Source organism: Dama dama, chromosome 2 (genome assembly GCF_033118175.1).
Source record: "Dama dama isolate Ldn47 chromosome 2, ASM3311817v1, whole genome shotgun sequence".
Taxonomy (NCBI): Eukaryota; Metazoa; Chordata; class Mammalia; order Artiodactyla; family Cervidae; genus Dama; species Dama dama.
The window spans coordinates 48,094,476-48,116,539 of NC_083682.1; the positions used below are offsets into that span (position 1 = coordinate 48,094,476).

At 39.5% G+C, this 22,064-nt stretch overlaps 1 protein-coding gene across 1 annotated transcript in view; it reads left to right on the plus strand.

The window, feature by feature from the left end:
- The window catches only part of DEUP1 (deuterosome assembly protein 1), a 109,305-nt gene that overhangs the window by 29,928 nt on the left and 57,313 nt on the right, over positions 1-22,064 (plus strand). The window contains exons 6-9 of the mRNA XM_061159767.1: positions 754-867; positions 2,815-3,057; positions 10,293-10,438; positions 15,094-15,199. Coding sequence (XP_061015750.1) covers positions 754-867; positions 2,815-3,057; positions 10,293-10,438; positions 15,094-15,199 — 609 coding nt within the window. The remainder of the gene's footprint in view (positions 1-753; positions 868-2,814; positions 3,058-10,292; positions 10,439-15,093; positions 15,200-22,064) is intronic.

Below are 22,064 nucleotides of genomic sequence, written 5' to 3' on the forward strand. Positions count from 1 at the left end.
AAATAGAAAAAGTGGAAGTTGCTCAGTCATGTCTGACTCTTTGCAACCCCATGGACTATACAGTCCATGGAATTCTCCAGACAGGAATCCTGGAGTGGGTAGCTGTTCCCTTCTCCAGGGGATCCTCCCAACCCAAGGACTGAACCCACGTCTCCCACATTGCAGGCAGATTCTTTACCAGCTGAGCCACCAGGGAAGCCCGAAGCCCTGAAGTTTTCTTCAGGGTCCCCAAAGCCACATCCTTTTGTCTTGTAAATCTGTGAATAGATGATCATTCTCCATGAAGACACAACTTGAGCAAAAGCGTGAAGAACTGAGCGTCCCTTCTTTCAGCTCAGCCCAGTTGGTTCTGCCTAAGGGAGGCCTGAGATGGCGGCTCCATTCTTGAGAACGGATTGCTCTTGGCTTCCCCTGAAAGCCACAGGGGACAAAGTCACTAAATTAGCCCAAGCCCCACCCCTCACAAACAAGGTAGCACGTTTGGTGACTGAGTATAAAGAAGGGAAAAAAACTTCTGGTGTCCGTTTAGGAAATAAAAAGGAAGTACTGGTTGATGCAAAGAGTTGTTTAAAACTCCATTATTAATAATCAGTATTTGTTACAAGAAAAACATTTTTAACAAAATCCTTATTTCTTAAAAAAAATGCAGATTAAGTTGCATACTTTTTTCTCAGAACAAAGGTGCAAATGAAAGGTCTTATTGTGCTTTAAAATGAATCATTTTTTTAGCTTCTATTTCTCTCTCTATTAAAGGAATTTAGAGCAAAATCAAGAGAATGGGACAAACAAGAGATACTGTATCAGACTCATCTGGTTTCTTTAGATGCTCAACAAAAAATATTATCTGAGAAGTGTAATCAATTTCAGGTACGTTTTCTAATACTGTCTAATACTAAATTAGAAAAAATTAGAGGTTAAACACTATTACTCTCTTTACCACTCAGCATGTAATCTTTCTACAGATAGAAATGCCAAGCAATGGAAAATCACCAGAGTAGGTCCAACACTAGGTAGAGTTATAAGTGCATGAAATATCGTTAATGACTTTATATGTCCCAGAAGGTGGTGCTATTAAAAGTCTCCATTGTTATTGTGTCATTAAATAGCATGTTTTTGTGTGCATATGACAAGTCATTTATGTTTAAGAAGGCTTGGTCCCTGCCCCCTAGAACTTTACAGTCTAGACACAGATAATACAGGTACAGGTCGACAGATACTTAATGACAAGTGAATGGAAAGGATTCAAATCCTTTTCGAGGTCACAGAAATAAGAGAAAAATTTGAACTGAGATAGTCAGGACACGTCCTCCAGCAGGAGTGAAGCGCGGCGTGGGCCTTGAAGAAGGGAAGAAGGGAGGTATTTTGAGACAGGAGAGAATGGATCGGGGTAGTGGAAATAACAAGAGCAAAGCCCTGAGGCAAGAGAGCAGAAGGCGAGTTCGCGGAACGGGAACTGGGCCGGCTGGGTGGAGGGCGCGTGGGAGGCGGGCCTGGGGGCTGGTGCAGGTGGTAACCAGCCGGAAGCTTGCCTAGGGAGTTGGAAAGTTTATTCACGCCAGTAAGACGCTCTTTTGTTTGTTTCGTATATGCTGCTTTTTCATTCTTTCTTTAAGTTACTTGAATATGTTATACGTGTTCCCTGAACAGCACAAAATAATCTGACAAAATTGCTAACCTCATCCCCTACTCCATTCTTATCCATTTAATACCAATAAGCTAAACAATTAGGTGTTTATCTTCACATAATTTTTCTTTTGTTTGTACACATATGAAAATCTGTTTGGATGAAATTATGTTTCTTTTTTAAATTTTGCTTTTTTACTTAATAAGCTGTGGATAGCCTTTTGAGTCGCTGCTTAATTATATTTCAGAGTATTTATTATATGTGTGTGTGTGTGTGTATGTATATATCATATACACCATAGTATATAGTAGATATACCATAATTCTTTCAAACATTTCTTTATTAATGAACACTCAGGTTGTTTCCAGTTTTCTGCTGTTACACAGTAGTGTAACAAATGTCCTTGTATAAACATCTTTAAATACCAATACTCTCATTTTGTTAAATAAAAATCTTAGAAATGTTTGTTGAGTCAAAGGGTATGTTCATTCATATTTCTAATCAATATTAGCAGGTTATTTTCTAAAAAAAATTATAGCAATTTACAGTTCATGAACAGTCAAAGACTACTCCTGTCTTGTCAACATGGAATTTTGATTTTTACCAACTTGAGAAACTGATAGTAATGTTGGCTTGATTTGCTTTATGTTTCTCTGACTGCTTGTAAGGTTGAGCATCTCTTCGTGTGTTTCTTGGCCTTTTTCATTTCCTGTTCTGTGAATTGCCTGTGCACAGACTTTGCCCACTTTTCTTTTGTGCTATTTGCCCTTTCTTATGATGTGTAGAAGTTTTTGTACTTCGGGAATTACACGTGTTATATGTGTTGACAACTTTTTTTACAATCCAGATTTGTTTATTTTGGGTCATAGAGATATTTTCAACTATTGTGTAATTAAACCCATACTTTTTTCCTCTTTTTCATATCTTCTATATTTTATTTTTTGCTGAATAAGAATTTCCTACCCAAAGCCCTCTGCATCTTTGCTCTGAGATTATAGAAATATGACTTCTCTTTATGCCATCTGAAATTGAGGTTTTAGAATAAATACTAGGCTGAATTATGAAGGACAGAGCTTCGTTATCTAATAATATATTTAAAGATTTTTTCCTAATTTTTTCAGTCACTCTTGAACTTTATATATAAGCTTAGATATTCCCCACTTCACTGACACAGTTTTCAAATTTCTCAGAAACAGGCACAAAGTTACCAAACTCAGCTAAACGGTAAAAAACAGGACATAGAAGACAGCAGCCCTGAAATTCCTCGGTTGATATGTGAACCAGATTCCACTTGTGAAACCAGTGAAAGAGATGAATTCGTTATTGAAAAGTTAAAATCAGCTGTGAGTGAAATAGCATTAAGCAGGAATAAGTTACAAGATGAAAATCAGAAGCTCTTACAAGAACTGAAAATGTACCAAAGACAGTGCCAGGTAAAGATTTATTTATTTTTCAACTGATACTGCCCTTGAGTTATACAAATGATGACTCAACAGGTATATGGATTAGAAAGCTAATTTTTTTTATTACACATGTAAATTCAGTTCACACTTCCTCTTGATAAGTAATTCTTACTTGATGAGTGAATTTAGTGATCCTGTGCCTACTGTCCCCCGCGAGGTGCTCTTGGGACCTTCAGCAATGCAGTAGTAATTACCAGCGCAATAGGACACTGGTCTCTCACAGACCTCTGTTCCCAAACACCGTGGCTCTTTAGCCAGTCCACAGCCTCTGAACCCACGTTCATTCTCTGACCCTGTGCCTCTGACTCTCAGGAAACCATTGAGGGTTTGACCCTCTAATCACCTCGATGAAAGGCATGTGGATCACTCCCTGTGATTTATCATTGTTAGGTTTATCATAATGGTTTACCAAATAGTAGCCCAGAGTTTTGTTTTTTGAGGTGACTCCATGTTAATAGATATGATCAGTGGTTTTTCCAAGGATTAATTTTTTTAACTCAAACTTTTTTTTTTGTCTCTCTCTTGGAACCACTAAGAAGGTTATGTAGCATTCGTTAAAACTGGTCATCACCAACTTCTTGCCGAAGTGTGTACTTCATATTCATGGCAGTCCCAGTCACTTGACACATTCAGTGGTTTTCTCTCGCATTCTCCATCAGACCTCCCCCCTGCAAACTTCAGCCTCTTTCTGCCGATTCCTCTGTGTCAGCCCATTTCAGAGTCCCACTCTCTTCCTCCCCAGGTGGAGATCAGGGCTCCAGGTCACCTCCTGACTGTGTCTCTAAGGTATTCCGCCTCAGGCCCTTCTTCCAGGGCCATTTCTCAGTGTTGGGTCGACTGCCTCCCTCCTCCTGCCGCGCTGTCTGTGAGATGACACGTGGGCCTCATCCTTGCCCTTCTTTCTCTACATCCACCTTCTGTGTCCCCCATCCCCAGGCTGGCAAGGGGTCAGAACACAGACTGCCAGCTTCTCCTGCCCTGCGGCACTTCTCAGAGAAGTACAGCTCCCCACTCCAAACTCCAGCTCCATTGGAGGAGGGAGGGGCTGTTATTCGAATGCACAGGAGAAAGCAGATGTAAACAAACAAGCCAAGTTAAACCACAAATACTCAATGCTGAGGACCTCATACAGTTTCTAGAAACAGAAAAGACATTGATGCTGTTTTCTCTGGCTTCTAGAAGGTGAATGAGACGAGCACCTCCTCTTGTGCTCTAGGGCTCAGCCCCGCAGTGCTGGCGGAGCTGGGTTTGCGGTTCAGCGGTTCTCACAGGCTTCTCTTCCCCTTGGGGCCTGCTTCCCCTTCATCTCCCGGGATAGGAGCCACCGGTCACGCCTCTGGCCCTGCGTCAAAGGCAACTTATATTTACATCTTTGTAGCTGTCTTTGTAGTGGTTGAATCCTGCAGCAGGGTCACATTCAGTAAATGAAATTGTTTTTCTGGCTATTCCCTGAATATTCTCCCCTTGCTTCAGGTTATCCTGCTCAGACTGAGGACTTCTCTTTGTCCTTTCTTGAGGTCTTTTTGGCTCTGGTCCCTAGGAATCTGTTTTCTGCTCCGACCTATTTTGTTCTGTTTTCGTTGATTTGCCTGAAACATATTTCTTCCATAGCTCTGGTTATGAAGCTTGGTTCTACCTTTTAGTGAGGTCCTGATTCTTCAAGAACATTAATTCCTTTTAATCTCCCCCCAAAGAGTTCTGTTTGGACTTATTACGGACCAAGAACATTGTCTTTTATAGACAGAGGTTCAGCTTTTGGTTCTTGGCTCACATGTGGAATAGAAATCTCTATTCTTGCCCAGTATTCTAGGAAGAGGTTCTGTTCCCCTTTCATGGCAGCGTGACTGACTTTCTCTATAATGCTTTCCTTTATCAACCCCACTTTTCTCCTTCTCAGAACTTCATCTTTTATACTTTTCCAAGAAGTACACTGGAGAATCTTGTTAAAAGAAAGAAGGCTGCAAATGGAGGAAGTGTGTGCATTGAGAAGCATTAATAAATTAACATTCCCGGTCCAGATCACAGCCCCTGCTCTCTGTGTGAGCAATGCGAGCCTGTGCTGCTCACCCTGTCACACTCGGGCTCCTGTGGACAAGTGAGAAAGTGCAGCCCGAGAGTGAATGCATCACTGGGAGGTAGAGGACGTGAACCTCCCGATGGCCAAGGCCATGGTGTCCATCCTTTAGCATGATTGCCATATTGATTAACCCTTTTAACCCATGATATGACTCATCCTTCACCCAAGATCTTTACAGACTTGCAGGGTTGGAGTGGGGGGCTTACCTGTCCTCCTGAGAAGGCTCTGTAGGTTGTCTGGGCTGAGGAAGGTCCATGTTAGCAAGAATAGAGACACAGATGCAGAGAATGAATTCCTGGACCCTGCAGGGGAAAGGGAGGGTGGGACAGACCGGGAGAGGAGCGCTGCCATATATGCAGCACCACGTGTAAGATGGATGGACGGTGGGAAGCTGCTGGGTAGCACGGGGAGCTCAGCTCGGTGCTATGATGATCTGGGCGGGTGGGATGAGGGCTGGGTGGGAGAGAGGCTCAGAGGGAGGGGCTAATATGTATACCTGTAGCTGATTCATATTGTTATACAGCAGAAACTAACAGCATTGTAAAGCAATTATATTCCAATAATAAAATTTTTTAAAAAATGAAAGTCCATGTCACCCACTTTGACTTTTGCTTATAGACATTTATTAATGTACTTAACTTATTAACATTCCTAAATATATACCAAAAAAATAAAAACCCAGCTACTCATACAAGTCAATATAATTATAAAATATTTGATTGATATTTATACTGAAGTTTATAAATATAACTATCTTAATTGCCTAATTGTTCTGAAAGTGAAGTGTTGGTCGCTCAGTTGTGTCTGCCTCTTTGAGATCCCATGGACTGTAGCCTGCCAGGCTCCTCTGTCCATGGGATTCTCCAGGCAAGAATGCCGGAGTGGGTTGCCATTCCCTTCTCCAGGGGATCTTCCTGACCTAGGGATCGAACCCAGGTCTCCTGCACTGCGGGCAGATTCTTAACCATCTCCGCCATGAGCCACCCGGGAGCTGATGCTCCTGTAAATCAGTGACTCTCTGCGAGGTGGTTTTTCTTGCCCAGCGGCACTCAGCAGAGCTTGCATGTGTTTTTGGTCATCACTGCAGAGAAGAGGGGTGTTATTGGCATTTGGTGGGTACAGGTCTGGCTTGCTGCTGATCAGCTAACAGTCTCACAATGCTCAAGACAAACCCCACAATGAAGAATTGTGCAGACCAAATGTAAATTTTGCTCAGGCTGAGAGACCTTGTTTTAAATTTTGAAATGTTATTTTTCTCATAGACTTCACCAGTAATTCTCTAACTGTACATGTGATGTTTTCCAGAGTTAATGATAAATTTTACTGTGACTGGAATTTATTTATTCATAATCCACCAATTTCTATGAGAAAGTGTACCAAAATTAGTTTTACAGAGTTTTGTTAGTGTAAAAACTATATATCCTTGGATCTAGGAGCATTAGTAAATTTAAACATCTCCATTTTATACTTTACAGAGGATTCACTTATTTAAAAAAAGCAATTCAGACTATTCGGGATTAAATTTCACACACCAGAAAGTGTTATAGTTCTAATGAAAAGACTTTTGACAAATAATTTGCTTCAAAAACTTCAAGATGTCTAAAAATTTTATAACTAAACAGATGGGCCTTAAACTTGTTTTACAAAAATTACGTTTTACCAAATGGGAATAATTAGAGGTGAATAATCACTATAACCAGTGCGTGTTTTTAGAAAGAAGTTTCTTGTCTCTTTTTGCAAAACTGTCATATGTTAGTACTCCACATCTTGCACATACATTTAAAAAGAGAACCATTTCAGTCTGAATTACTGTCACTTATTGTATGTAAAATTGTTTCATTTACAACATACTTTAATGCCAGCTGCATCTGAATTTTCACAGAATCACATCTTCTCACTTGTCTTTCTACAACCTTGAAATGTGTCAGCAGACACATCTATTCCATAATTATATATATTTATTTTCTGTGCTGCGCTACACTCACATTTTGAAAGTGTGCAATATTTCCCATTGGTAGTCAGTGACAGAAATAAATTGTTCTGAATTTTTATAATATCTATGCCAAAAAATATGACCTTATTTGTTTGCTCATTATTGTGTCATTAAGGTACTAGAGCCACACAGTCCTTAGAAATATAATACACAAATGTCATTTAAACTTTTACCAGTAGCCACATTAAAAAAACATCATAAGAAATGGGTAAAATTAATATATAATAGTAATATATTTTATTCAGCACAACACATATCCAAAGTGTTATCATTTTGACATCCAATCAATGTCAGAAAATTATTAATGAGATATTTTACATTTCTTTTCATATTTAGCCTTTAAAATCCAGTGTATATGTTACACTTGCAGCACATCTCAATTTGTATATTAAGTATCACCAGAAGTACCTTATCTGTATTTAGATTTTATAAAATTTACAGTTAAAATTTTAGACTTGCATACACACACAAGTTGTTCCAAATAAACTTGACAGTGTTCCAATAACTGAATCAAGTACCAAAGAATCATTTTCCTGAATATTTGCATCCACATTGGCAAATAATTGATTTGACTTTTTATACAAAAGCATGCTAATTTTAAACTACATCTAAGTTAAATCCCCAATTCTTGTGTCAACCCAGTACTATTGACTTTGAATTCAAAGGTATATTACATAAGTCAAAAAAGCAACTCGATCTATCAATTATCAGTAAAGCTTCTTTTCTTATACTCTATAGTAAATTTACATATTGCTATCAATTAAAAGCTTTCACATATTCCTACATGTTAGAAAAATGTGTCAAATCATTATTTATTGTAAGTTTCAGTTTTAACTTCTCTTATCTGTGTAGCTGGATCACAGATAAGCCTTTATCCCTTAATGATATCTCCAAATGTCACGCTTTTAGGTATTATTGTCTAATGACAGTACATAAATAGACTCCATTATTTTCAGATTTTACAGAATTTTTGTCAGTTCTCACCCATGGTGATACTACATTTCGCCGGTCTGGAGTTAGAGCCCTCTTGTGACCCCTCTTCCCCAAGGAAGGCAGGCATACTCCTCTACATGCAGTTTCACGTTCCATTGCTCCCTGGTGGCAAATCTGCAATGCAGGGAGCCCAGAGAATACCTTCTTCAATTGAGTAAAGTAATGCATGACATTCACGTCAAGTTTATTTGTCTATTTGCTAATCTCTTGTTTCATATTTCTTTTGTTTATTTTGGATTTGTAATCTCATCTGAAAAATCTGCACTGTTTGAGACAGGAACTTTATTAAATCATCTGTTTGAACATATTTTCCTACTTATTTCCAAATCAGCTAGGAATATCTGGGGCTAGGAATATCTCTAGGTCTCCTGGAAAACAATATATTATATTTAAGACTTTGGTTAAAAAAATGTTTACCTGGGACCTCATATGTCCTATAGTGTCTACACAATTATAATTCTAAGCTGTGAAATTTTGGATAAGAATTAATAAGAAAACATATATCCACATGAAAACTTATATGTGATTTTCATAACAGCATTATTCATAATAGCTAAAAAGATGAAATATCCAAATGTCTATCAGCTGATGAGTAAACAAAATGATATATCAATACAATTAAGTATTATTAGCCAATAAACAGGAATGAAGTACTGATACCTGCTGCAACACGGGTGAGCCTTGAAAGCATCATATCAAGAGAAAGAAACCAGTCACAAAAAGGCCGCACAGTGTATGATTCTATCTGTCTGAATTGTACAGAATAGGTAATTCCATAGAGACAAAACATACACTAGTGGTTGCCGGGGGTGGGAAGGAAGGGAAAATGAGGTGTGGTGGCTGATGGGTTTGTGATGAAAATACTCTGGAATTAAGTTGTGTGATACTTGCACAACTTTGTGAATATGCTCAAGTCCACTGAACTGTACACTTTACGTGGGTGAATATTATGGTATATGGATTATATTTGAATGAATCTGTTATTGATGTATAAAGAATTATTAAACAAATGACTTTCTGAAAATATCAATAGTGTTTTTATGGTCTTTATTAGCAGTGCCCTAAGAACAGCCCTGCCCCCATCTTTACCAATAAGCTACAGGCCTCTTTTACTCATTTTTCATGAAATAATTATTTTTGAGTCTTAAATGTTCTAAGTGGACTAGTAGACAAAAGATTTGGATTTTTCCATTGCAGAATCTGCCACTTATGAGCTGTGTAACTTTGGGCCAAGCCTGGCCCTCAATTTACTCATCTGTAAAAATGGCAATGGATTTGATGACTGATTCACTGCAGGCCATCTCAAACCTTCCCCACTGTCAGAAATTCCCTTCCCAAGCCCCACCTCCACCTCTCCTTCCACTAGCATTGCCTTTGTCCTTCACAAGGACAATACAAGCCAACAGATAGGCCCTCTCCTACCCCGCCTTCCAGATGCGTCCGTGCGTCCCCATTCTGTCTTCCTTCCTTCTTTCCTGTGGAGAGGGCAGCGGGGCTCTCCTCCTCTAGGCAGTTCTTTCACTTGTGCTTTGGGACCCACCTCGCCCACCTTCTCAGGACCATGACACCGTCAGTATTAACCCTTCTCTCTCCCAGCTGGATCCTTCCCAACAGCTTCTAAACTTGCTCAAGCCTCTGTTATTATCCAAATAAAACACGGGGCTCACAGCATTGCTGGTGTTTCTATTTACCAGCTAAAGTAGGGCTACTATTGGGCAATAATGGAGCCGTAGACCACAGTTTATAATTCACTTTGTTGACCAGCTTTGAAATTAGGTTTTTCTTGGCCATTCACAATTATTTGCATTAATCCAAATTTTATGCATTGGTACTCAAATGCTTTTATGTTTCCCTCTTTCATATAGTATGGCTGTATGTGGATGATTCTTTGTCTTTATCACTAGACTGTGAGCTCATGAGGACAGATCCTATGCCTGTATCCTCAGTGCTGAGCACAGTTAAGAGCTCAGTAAATATTTGTTGAATAAATGCATGAAATTCTGTAAGACTGAGCCAGCAAAGGACTAGGTATCAGATCATTTGAAATTAGGATGCTTCATAGATATTAAATATTTTAAAATGTATTGCATACATCATGATATCCAAATGTGAGCATTGAAATTTTTTGATATTTTTATTTAGGCCATGGAAGCAGGACTCTCAGAAGTGAAAAGTGAGTTACAGTCACGTGATGATCTCTTGAGAATTATAGAAATGGAACGATTGCAGTTGCACAGAGAACTGTTAAAACTAGGAGAGTCCCAAAGTACTCAAGAAAATAAGAAAAGGTATATTTTTATACTCAGCAACCTGAGAAGAACTGTTCAAAGTATGATGCTTAAATATTTTTAAGAGTCTTATGTTTGAAATTAGAATTAAAAGTCTGTTTTGTATTAATTATTAGGTAATATTAGATATTAAAAATAAAGCTAGTGATTATTTTATCTTCAAAGTTATTATTAGGTAATTATTAGGTAATATTAGGTATTAATTATTAATACTACTAATTATTAGATAATATTAGATATTAAAAATAAAGTTATTGAATATTTTATCTTCAAAATCAATGTTTTTACTTACCTGGAAAATTATAGCATGTTCTGATATTATGGATACTTATGAAGTCAAAGACTTTCTTAGAACTTTTATTCTTCAGAATATTGTATGAACAATAGTATAGAGCTCATATTTAATTATCAGTGTTTATAAATAAAATTTACTATGTTTTTCAAATGTTTTTATGTTGATGGCCTTAAGCCTCAACTTTTCACTCATAAATGTTTTATTTATTTTGGCCTCCAAACTCATCACCTTGTCAGTTCCATTAAGAGTTTTGTTAGGGCAGATGTTTTTTCCTCTTTTAAAGTCAGGAATTGTGTACTGTATAACCACAAAGGAAATGGCACTGCTGAGGATTATTAAATGTTTATATTTGTGAATAAGACTGTTCTAACTCTTCCCTGCTGTTCTGGTTCTGAGTAGACCTTGAGTCCTTCTCACATCTGAAGGGTAATGCCAGATCAGTGATAGGACTTCAGACACTGAACACCCAAACGATGATGGACATTTACTGAAAGATGATCGCATTGTTCTAAAGTGTTAGTTGCTCAGTCTTGTCCAACTCCTTGTGACCCCACAGACTGTAGCCCACCAGGCTCCTCAGAGACCATGGGATTCTCCAGGCAAGAGTACTGGAGTGAGTTGCCATGCCCTCCTCCAGGGGATCTTCCTGACCCAGGGATCGAACTGGAGTCTCCCGCATTGCAGGCGGGTTCTTTAACATCTGAGCCACCAAGGGAAGCATTATTTTTTCAAAGCTGTAGGACCTGCTAGCATTCCTTTGAGGTCTTCAAATAGCAAATTAATATTCCCCAAAGTAACCTCTTGTCCATCTATCTAACCAAGGGTGGTAGAACACCTATTAGCCAGTATGCGTTTTAGAGTGGTCAGATATACAAGCTATATGTCATCACCACTGATCATTAATAAATCCACTGGAAATATATTATGTGCAAGACACTGTTCCAGTGTGGTGAGTTGGTGAAAAATGTCTTCACTTATGGAATGTGTATGCCTAAAAACATAAGAAATTTCCTAGAAGAGCAAACCATTCAGCCCATGTCTAGCTTTGGTTTATGAAGAGCACTGTAGGTATTTACTCTGGAGCTCTATCTCACACAGTCAATTTTTAATTCCAGACATGGCCAGCTTTCCTTGAATATATGACTTAATCTAAAATCTTGCAGTTATTTGCATATTTGGCCAATACAACTCTTCTGTTATGCCTGCTTACCATTTTCTATTTAAGCTGGTATATATTTTGGTCTCCAAACTACATTTTTCTCATTTGGAGGATAGTCTTCAGTTCTAGTATTCTGAGATTCGATGAAAAATAGGTATTTAACTTTTCACAGCTTCTATTGTATTTTAGACTTTGGGCATAGTCTTCTCAGCCTTCATCTTTCCCATTGAAAATTTCTAATCCTTTTAGTTTGTTTTCATTTGAACATGATTCTGTCCTCTTTATTGTTTTTTTGTTTGAATTCTGTTGCTTTTTTACAGTTTTATTAGGGTGAAGCAGCCAAGGCTACTGAGTATAAACACACAATAGTTTTATAACAGTAGCATTGTAGTGTTTTTATTTATTTTCAAAACTTTTCTCCATTTAATGCCAAGATTTTGTTAGCTTTTTCTTTTCTTTACTTATAGAAGCATCTTGGGCTGACATGTTCTGAGAGTTATTAAAAACAATTCCTACATTCCCTTCTTACATGATAAATGATAGTTCCTTTATGTCTTTGTGTTAACATGATTATTGTTTTCTTCTTGAACTTGTCCACATCAAAGCTTGATGTTTGTTCCACTCACTCACTGAAATTTATGAGATCATTATGGGGTTTTTACCATTCAGTTCAGCATTCCACTCCCTGAATTGCTTAGAAAGAATTAAAAATAGGAAATTTCATTTTTCACCATTTAAAAATCATAGCAAAGAGGACAAATTTAAGATTGATCCTAAAATAATGTTTTATGGGAATACTGGATAAAATGCTCACAATATATTACTGAGGGGAAACAAAAGGGGCCTGAAAAGCAGTGTGTACAGTACATGCTAATTGTATGGGAAACTTGTTTCTACACATATGCATAGACAGAAAAGACAGTATACACAAAAATGCTGACAGTGGTTTTTCCTAGATGACAATTTATAGCAGTATATATACTCTGATAAACTCTGTTTTCTACAAAGTTAACATGTATACTTGATGACCAAAAAAAAGTAGTCTAATCCAGACACATGCACCTCAAGGATATCACTATTAATTTATACCTTTTATTTTTTTTAACTTTTTATTTTATATTGGAGTATAGCCAGTTAACAGTATTGTGATAGTGGACAGGAAAGGGGCTCAGCCATACATAAACATGTATCCACATACACTCTGCTGTATTAAAATGGAGAGCCAACAAGATCCTACTGTATAGGACAGGAAACTCTGCGTGAATGGGAGGGAAGTATGGGGGAGAATGGATACATGTATAATTTACACATTTCAAAAGAGCCCTTTATTTCCCATCTTTTCATTAATGATTTCTCTCATCTCTCAGATTTTGTTTTGTTTGTATGTGTGGCTTAAGTTTCTGATTTGTGGAACTGTTTTAAAGACTCTTTGGAAATCTAAAATCATGCTCAGTTATAGGTAGGTACATTCCTCAAAACCCCAGACACTATCAGGTTAGTCCAGCAATAGTGGAAAGCATGCTAAGTTTCTTGCATGGTTATCTTTATTTTTTTTAAGTTTTTTTTAAAATTAATTAATTAATTTTAATTGTAGGCTAATTACTTTACAGTATTGTAGTGGTTTTTGCCAAACATTGACATGAATCAGCCACGGGCGCACATGTGTTCCCCATCCAGACCCCCCTCCCACCTCCTTCCCCATCCCATCTCCCAGGGTCATCCCAGTGCACCAGCCCTGAGCGCCCTGTCTCATGCATCGAACCTGGACCTGTGATCCACTTCACATATGATAATATACACGTTTCAGTGCTACCCTCTCAAATCATCCCACCCTCACCTTCTCCCACAGAGTTCAAAAGACTGTTCTTTACATCTGTGTCTCTTTTGCTGTCTCGCATATAGGGTCATCGTTACCATCTTTCTAAATTCCATGTATATGCGTTAGTATACTGCATTGGTGTTTTTCTTTCTGACTTATTTCACTTTGTATAATAGGTTCCAGTTTCATCCACCTCATTAGAACTGATTCAAATGTATTCTTTTTAATGGCTGAGTAATATTCCATTGTGTATATGTACCACAACTTTCTTATCCATTCATCTGCTGATGGACATCTAGGTTGCTTCCATGTCCTGGCTGTTGTAAACAGTGCTGCGATGAACATTGGGGTGCACGTGTCTCTTTCAGATCTGGTTTCCTCGGTGTGTATGCCCAGAAGTGGGATTGCTAGGTCATATGACAGTTCTATTTCCAGTTTTTTAAGGAATCTCCACACTGTTCTCCATTGTGGCTGTACTAGTTTGTATTCCCACCAACAGTATAAGAGGGTTCCTTTTCCTCCACACCCTCTCCAGCATTTATTGTTTGTAGACTTTTGGATAGCGGTTATTCTGACCGGCATGAGATGGTACCTCATTATGGTTTTGATTTGCATTTCTCTGATAATAAGTGATGTTGAGCATCTTTTCATGTGTTTGTTAGCCATCTGTATGTCTTCTTTGGAGAAATGTCTGTTTAATTCTTTGGCAGCATGGTTATCTTTATTTTTCATGTTTCAGTGATTTTTTATTTTACCAATCTCCCTGATGTGGAAGTGAACATTACCTGTTTCTAATTCTTCAAATTTCCTGTGGAAATTTTACTTTTCATACTAGTTCCTGCCTTTCTTCTCTAGTGCCCATATGTGGTTGCTATTCCAGTTTATAAATTGGGCAACTGAAGAATAGACTGTTTGAGCTTTCTCTGGGTAGGCTGTCAGATTTAATCATTTTGGATCACTTTTATGGAGTAGTTGCTCCCCTCGGACATATCCTGACATAGTTCCTTTCCATAATGTAGAAGCAGGTCAGGTTGTATTTCCTTTTTTAAACTGGCTCCCAAGCTATTTTATTATATGCAACAGTCTTTTTCTTCTTATCCAAAAATCTTATCTACATATGCAAATTGAGTATTTAGCCAATTTTTAATGTATAATTGAAATTCCATATTAATTATTGTGTTTTATTTTCACTAACACTATTATTTGCACTCAGTTAAATATGTAAATACTTACGGGACCTGAATGTATTAGAACTTGCCATGTGTGTAACTAGAAATGTCTCCAGAAGACTAATAATCTATCTCTCAGCCTACAAAGGCCTAAATTAACAATGTAATCATAACAATTTATCAAGTTTAATTTTTATTCATTTTAATTTGTAGACTTGAATCATCTTATTCACCATCTATTAAAGAATCAGAAAAAAAAAGGAAAGAGCTATTTTCAGTGTCCCCAGATCCACCAGATCATGGAAAAGAGTTGAACAAGGTATGGCAAATAAGGAGTTCGGTTCTTCCAGGCAGATCTGAAATCTTTGAATACAAAGGGGAAAAATCTTCCCTCTCGCTCCCTTCTTCCTCCCACTATTGATGTATTTTCTCCTGAGACAGTAACCTACCACACTGCTAATTCTGACACTTCTCAGTGTGAAGCCATAGGGAACACAAACTTCAGGTCATCACTCTGCTGCTGGGATGCTGCTCTTAGCAGGTGGAGGGCCTTGGGCTCTTTGAAAGGCAGCTGTTGGCAAGAGCGAGAGCTCAGCCAGGCACTCAGCCACACGCCAGGGGCATAAGTGAGGAAGTTGCCTGTGCCAGTTGCTCAAGTTCCTGTTTCTAGGAAGGGGCTGGGCTAATTAGTCCTACCTCATAAGGTCATGGGGCTTCCCTTGTGGCTCAGCTGGTAAAGAATCCGCCTGCAATGTGGGAGACCAGTGTTCAATTCCTGGGTTGGGAAGATCCCCTGGAGAAGGGAAAGGCCACCCACTCCAGTATTCTGGCCTGGAGAATTCCATGGACTGTATAGTCCATGGGGTCGCAAAGAGTCAGACATGACTGAGCGACTTTGACTTCACTTCAGTTCACGTCGTAAGATCATGATGAGGAGTAAACGAGCTAATTCTAGCTGCTACTTAAACAACTCTTGGGCTTCGCTGGTGGCTCAGATGGTAAAGAATCTGCCTGCAATGCAGGCGACCCCGGTTTGATCCCTGGGTCAGGAAGATCACCTGAAGAAGGGAATGGCTATCCACTCCAGGATTCTTGCTTGGAGAATTCCATGGAGTGAGGAGCCTGGGGAGCCCCAGTCCATGGAGTTGCAAAGAGTTGGACACAACAGAGTAACTAACATTAAATTGTTCTTGCCATGTGCCAGAAGCTGTTCTAAGGACTTAGCAAAACCTGATTCTTATATTCCTCACAACCGTCTGATAAAGTGAAAGTCACTCAGTCGTGTCCGACTTTTTGCAAGCCCATGGACTATACAGTCCATGGATTTCTCCAGGCCAGAATACTGGAGTGGGTAGCTGTTCCTTCTCCAGGAGGTCTTCCCAACCCAGGAATCAAACTTGGGTCTTCTGCATTGCAGGCGGATTCTTTACCCACTGAGCTACCAGGGAAGCCCTCCCATCTGATAAAGTAGGTACTAATACTATCCTCTTTTATATTTGAGGAAACTAAACCACAGAGAAGGTCAGTAATTTCCACCAATATTATAGCTAATAAGTGGCAGAGGCCAGATCTGAATCCAGGCAGTCTGGCTCTAGAGTTCATACTCTTCGTTTAAGTTAAAATCCAGAAAACAATGCAAGTACAGTGCTTAGAACAGGGCCTCCCGAGCTCAGGGGAAGCACCTAATAGATGTCCGCTGCTGTTGCTGTTGGTTACACCAAGCATGTGGCAAGTACTTCTCCAGAAGCTGGGAACAGGAGGATGAATAAGACCTGGGCACTGCCCTGGGAGACCCTGTGGGTTTCAACTCTCCTTCAAAAGTATCTTCTCTTCTTCCTCTAGTAAAATTCCATAGTGGCTTTTTTCCCCATAAGTTCATCATGGCTGCTACTCACTTCCCTATTCTTTATGTTTAAGGATTACACAGAATATTCATTACTGTATAGTCTAAACAATTGTTAAAACTAGGAAAAACCTGGGCATGGCTTTGAATTATCATCCAGTGCTCAGCACAGTGCCTGAACACAATGAGGGAAAAGAAATATTTAGCGACCAAATCAATATGAATGCTGAGGTCTCCCATAATTGTATAGGGTCATAAATTCTGTTATTTGTATAAATTCAACAAACATTTCTTGAGTATCTAGTAGGATCCTAGTGGCTCAGTTGGTAAAGAATCCGCCTGCAATGCAGGAGACCTGGGTTCGATCCCTGGGATGGTAGGATACCCTGGAGAAGGGAAAGGCTGCCCACTCCAGTATTCTGGCCTGGAGAATTCCATGGACTGTAGTCCATGGGCTCAAAAAGAGTCAGACATGACTGAGTGACTTTCACTTCACTTCAGGACTAGTGCTATTCTTCTTATTTCTGTAGGAAATACAATAATGTAAAAGACAAGTCCCATCTCCTGAAAAATTGACTATGAGACAACTATTAAGTGTAGAAAAAGTTGTTATGAATTAATGAACATTTTTCTTATGCTTTTCACATAATCTCCTGGAACTAATTTTACTGATATTTTAAAATATAATTTGTTAAACTACTCTTTACTGGAGACCCCAGTGAATACCTTATGATAAAAGGTTGATTAAAGCCTCCCAAAGTATAGTTATACTGTTCTTAACCTTACAGATTTAGGTAGAGTAATACAGCTTAGTGATAGATGGAATCTACTGGTTCTGCCTAGTTTTGATATGGAGGGAGAGAATGCCAGGCACAAATCTCTGCACAGGCTCTGGGAGGCCTCTAGATGACGCATTGCTGTGCAGAAAAGCCAGCAAATAAATTGTGTATAAATAGCTATAGTTTCCAGGAAGTGTTTGGAGAGAGCATTTTCATTCTGTAATAAAACCAACAAGAGCCATATATTATGAATCTTGCAAGTATTTTATTTTTCTTTTTTCAATATAGAATGATTTTTAGTCACTAATTTTGTGATAAAATTGACATTTTTAATAAAGCCAAAAGTCATTTAGAGCTAGATAAATTAAGCTCATTTAAAGAGTTTTGAAGTATAGCATGCTTTAATATCTAAATGTTGTGAAAATAATAAAAAATAACTTACTTCTTCTTCATGATAGTATATTCATTTTTTTCTCACATCTTAGAAATACTATTTTAAGAGAACATGTTAAGCTACATCAGTTCAGTTCATTCACTCAGTCGTGTCCGACTCTTTGTGACCCAATGGACTGCAGTATGCCAGGCTTCCCTGTCCATCACCATCTCCTGGAGCTTGCTCAAACTCATTTCCATGGAGTCAGTGATGCCATCCAACTGTTTCATCCTCTGTCGTCCCCTTCTCCTCCTGCCTTCAATCTTTCCCTGCATCAGGGTCTTTTCCAGTGAGTCAGTTCTTCGCATCAAGTAGTCAAAGTATTGGAGTTTCAGCTTCAACATCAGTCCTTCCAGTGAATATTCAGGACTAATTTCCTTTAGGATGGACTGATTGGATCTCCTTCCAGTCCAGGGGACTCTCAAGAGTCTTCTCCCACACCACAATTCAAAAGCATCAGTTCTTCAGTGCTCAGCTTTCTTTATAGTCCAACTCTCACATCCATACATGACTACTGGAAAAACCATAGCTTTGACTAGATCAACCTTTGTCAGCAAAGTAATGTCTCTGCTTTTTAATATGCTGTCTAGGTTGGTCATAGCTTTTCTTCCAAGAAGCTTCCAAGAAGCTTTTCTTCCAATTAAGCGTCTTTTAATTTCATGGCTGCAGTCACCATCTGCAGTGATCTGGAGCCCAAAAAATAAAGTCTGTCACTGTTTCCACTGTTTCCCCATCTATTTGCCATGAAGTGATGGGACCAGATACCATAATCTTAGTTTTGGGTTTTTTTTTTTAGTTTTCTGAATGTTGAATTTTAAGCCAACTTTTTCACTCTCCTCATTCTCTTTCATCAAGAGGCTCTTTAGTTCTTCTTCACTTTCTGCCATAAAGGTGGTGTCATCTGCGTATCTGAGATTATTGATATTTCTACTGGCAATCTTGATTCCAGCGTGTGCTTCATCCTGCCTGACATTTTACATGCTGTGCTCTGTATATAAGTTAAATAAACAGGGTGACAATATACAGCCTTGACGTACTCCTTTACCAATTTGAAGCCAGTCTGTTGTTCCATGTCCAGTTCTAACTGTTGCTTCCTGGCCTACATACAGATTTCTCAGGAGGCAGGTCAGGTGGTCTGGTATTCCCATATCTTGAAGAATTTCCCACAGTTTGTTGTGATCCACGTAGTCAAAGGCTTTGGCGTAGTCAATAAAGCAGAAGTAAATGTTTTTCTGTAACTCTCTAGCTTTTTTGATGATCCAACGGATGTTGGCAATTTGATCTCTGGTTCCTCTGCCTTTTCTAAAACCAGCTTGAACATCTGGAAGTTCACTGTTCACGTACTATTGAAGCCTTACTTGAAGAATTTTGAGCATTACTTTGCTAGCATGTGAGATGAGTGCAATTGTGCAGTAGTTTGAACATTCTTGCATTGTCTTTCTTTGGGATTGGAATGAAAACTGACCTTTTCCAGTCCTGTGACCACTGCTGAGTTTTCCATATTTGCTGCCATATTGAGTGCAGCATTTTAACAGCATCATCTTTTAGGATTTGAAATAGCTCAACTGGAATTCTATCACCTCCACTAGCTTTGTTTGTAGTGATGCTTCCTAAGGCCCAGTTGACTTCACATTCCAGGATGTCTGACTCTAGGTGAGTGATCACACCATTGTGGTTATCTGGGTCATGAAGATCTGTTTTGTATAGTTGTTCTGTGTATTCTACATCACGGGGATGCAATCATAAAATCAAAATTGAGACACATTATAGAACAACCCCAGTGTTCATCAGATAAATTGTAAGGAAAAAAATTGGAGAGGGGAGATGGGAGACAACAGGAGATGTGTGATGCTGTTCTGGGGTGATCGTGCTTGTACTCCAGCCTCCTAGTCTATGCTTCTGCTCTTACAACTGGGTAATTTAGAGCCAGCCAGTTCCTTCCCTGAGAGTCTTTTTTTTTTCCCATTTATTATTTTAAGTGATGGGGTTAGACCGTGTGATTGCTAAGGTTACATCCAACTCTGAAATTCTAAAAATGTTAGTGTAAAGACTAGATCCAGGTGAGAGGTTGGTCTTATGAAGCCTGAGGCTGGACCACCTGCCTTCCTGACCTGAGCACTTTCCATGTTAGGGCATCCCTCTCTGGCTTGTTTTCAGTGTGGGGACCACATTCCAGGGCTCTGCCCGGACAGGTGACATGGCACGGTGTAATCAGACTGCCTGGTACCAGCAACGTGACTTATGAACAGTCACATATCTTAATTTTCTAGCTAATCTGGAAACTAGAGCTTGTGGGGATTAAGTAAGATGACATATGTAGAGCATTTAGAGAACACACACATGCACGCAGGCGCAAAGAGAGGCTTTAAAGTAGAGGAGCTGGTCTCCATGCGTGCACCACATTCAGATCTCAGCTCAAACAGATAAAGTTAACAACATCCATCACACCTCTGATACAAATGTAAATTTGATACTGCCTGGGTATTATATGATATTGAGGAATTGTTAATATTTTTAAGACATTATTCTGGGTATGTTTGAAGAGAGAGAGCCAACTCTTAATCTTTTAGAGATTATGTCTTGAAATTTTTAAAGATGAGATGAAAAAAAGTTTTTGAAGTAAGTTCCCTGGTGTGAATTCATATAAATCGCTTTGTTCATGGCCCTTGCTTGACCTCCAGCCTTCCTTCTCACAGCGCACTGGCAGGCTGCTTCTGGCTCACAGAGCGCGCCCCGCCTCTGACACCTCTCCTGGCTGCACTCGCTGCCTGGGGGCCGCCCCATCTCTCTCTTCCTTCGGGCTTTCCGCTCACCCCTCCGTGTCAGTCCCGGGGAACCCTGTCCTGACACCCGAGGGCTGGAGTCAGCCCTTCTCCACCACAAGCCGCTGGTACTGGTCCTTCACCCTGTTGTAACTGTTTATTTTCCTGCCTCCCCTGATGGGCCATTTTCTTTTTTTGAGAGCAGTAATTATGTACTTTATCTCAGAATGTCAAGAATCAGAGACAGTGAATTAGAAACTGTGAGTGATTTCTAAGGGCCTCACAGATGGCTCAGTGGTAAAGAATCTGCCTGCAATGCAGGAGACGCAAGAGACATGGATTTGATCCCTGGGTCGGGAAGACCCCCTGGAGAAGGAAATGGCAACCGGCTCTGCTATTATTGCCTGGGAAATTCCATGAACAGAGGAGCCTGGTGGGCTGTGGTCCGCAGGCGTGCAAATGATTTCTAGGAAGATGAGAGGAGGCTGAACTAAGACAGAGATAGTAGGAATGAGAGCCAGAGGCAGGACTTAGGAGAGGCTGAAAGAGGAGGACATGATTTCCTACCTGACTTGATTTCGGAGGATGAAGGAGGGGAGGAGTCCAGGGTGATCCAGCGGTTTCTACCATGGGAGGTTTAGCGAGTGTTAAGAATATGAGATTCCACAGGCTAAGATAAGTGGGTGATGCTTTTTCGTGAACACATGAAGTTTGAAATTTATTATAACATGATTCTGAAAAACACAGTGTTCAGTCACAAATAGTACAGCACAATTTAGTCCAAAAAAAAAGCATAGAATTTAGAGCCAACAGTCCCAAGTTCTATACCTCATTCTTCCAGGTTAATAGCTTCATGACTTTGAGCAAGTCCCTTCTCTGAGCCAACTTTTTCCTCCCTAAAAACTGGCTCGTCAGTCTCTGGGTGGTGGGTCCAGCACCCTTCCATGGCACCAAACCCAGAGTGGTGGTTTAATGGGTGTAAAGTAAGTCACACAAGACGCGCACGTTCCGCATCTGCTGCGCAGCACAATGCCACAGTCGGCGGGGCGGTGTTGTGCGGTGAAAGCTTTGCTAGGAAGGCAGAGCTGAAGCGTTCTTACTGCACACACACAATTATTCATAAAGCCACAAAGGGACACAGAGAAACTTGTAGAGGCAACTGTAATGAGTATTATGTCTGTGTCCAAACTCACCAGATTTTATCCTTGAACTCTGTGCAGCTTTTTGTATACCAAGTATGCGTCAGTGAAGCTGGGGGGAAAGTGCTAGATAATACATTCCCCATCTTCCCGTCAAAGTAGTCATCGAAGTGGTATCAGTAGTTGGTGATGACTTACATACAATAGGAAGTAGAAGTGAAAAAGAAA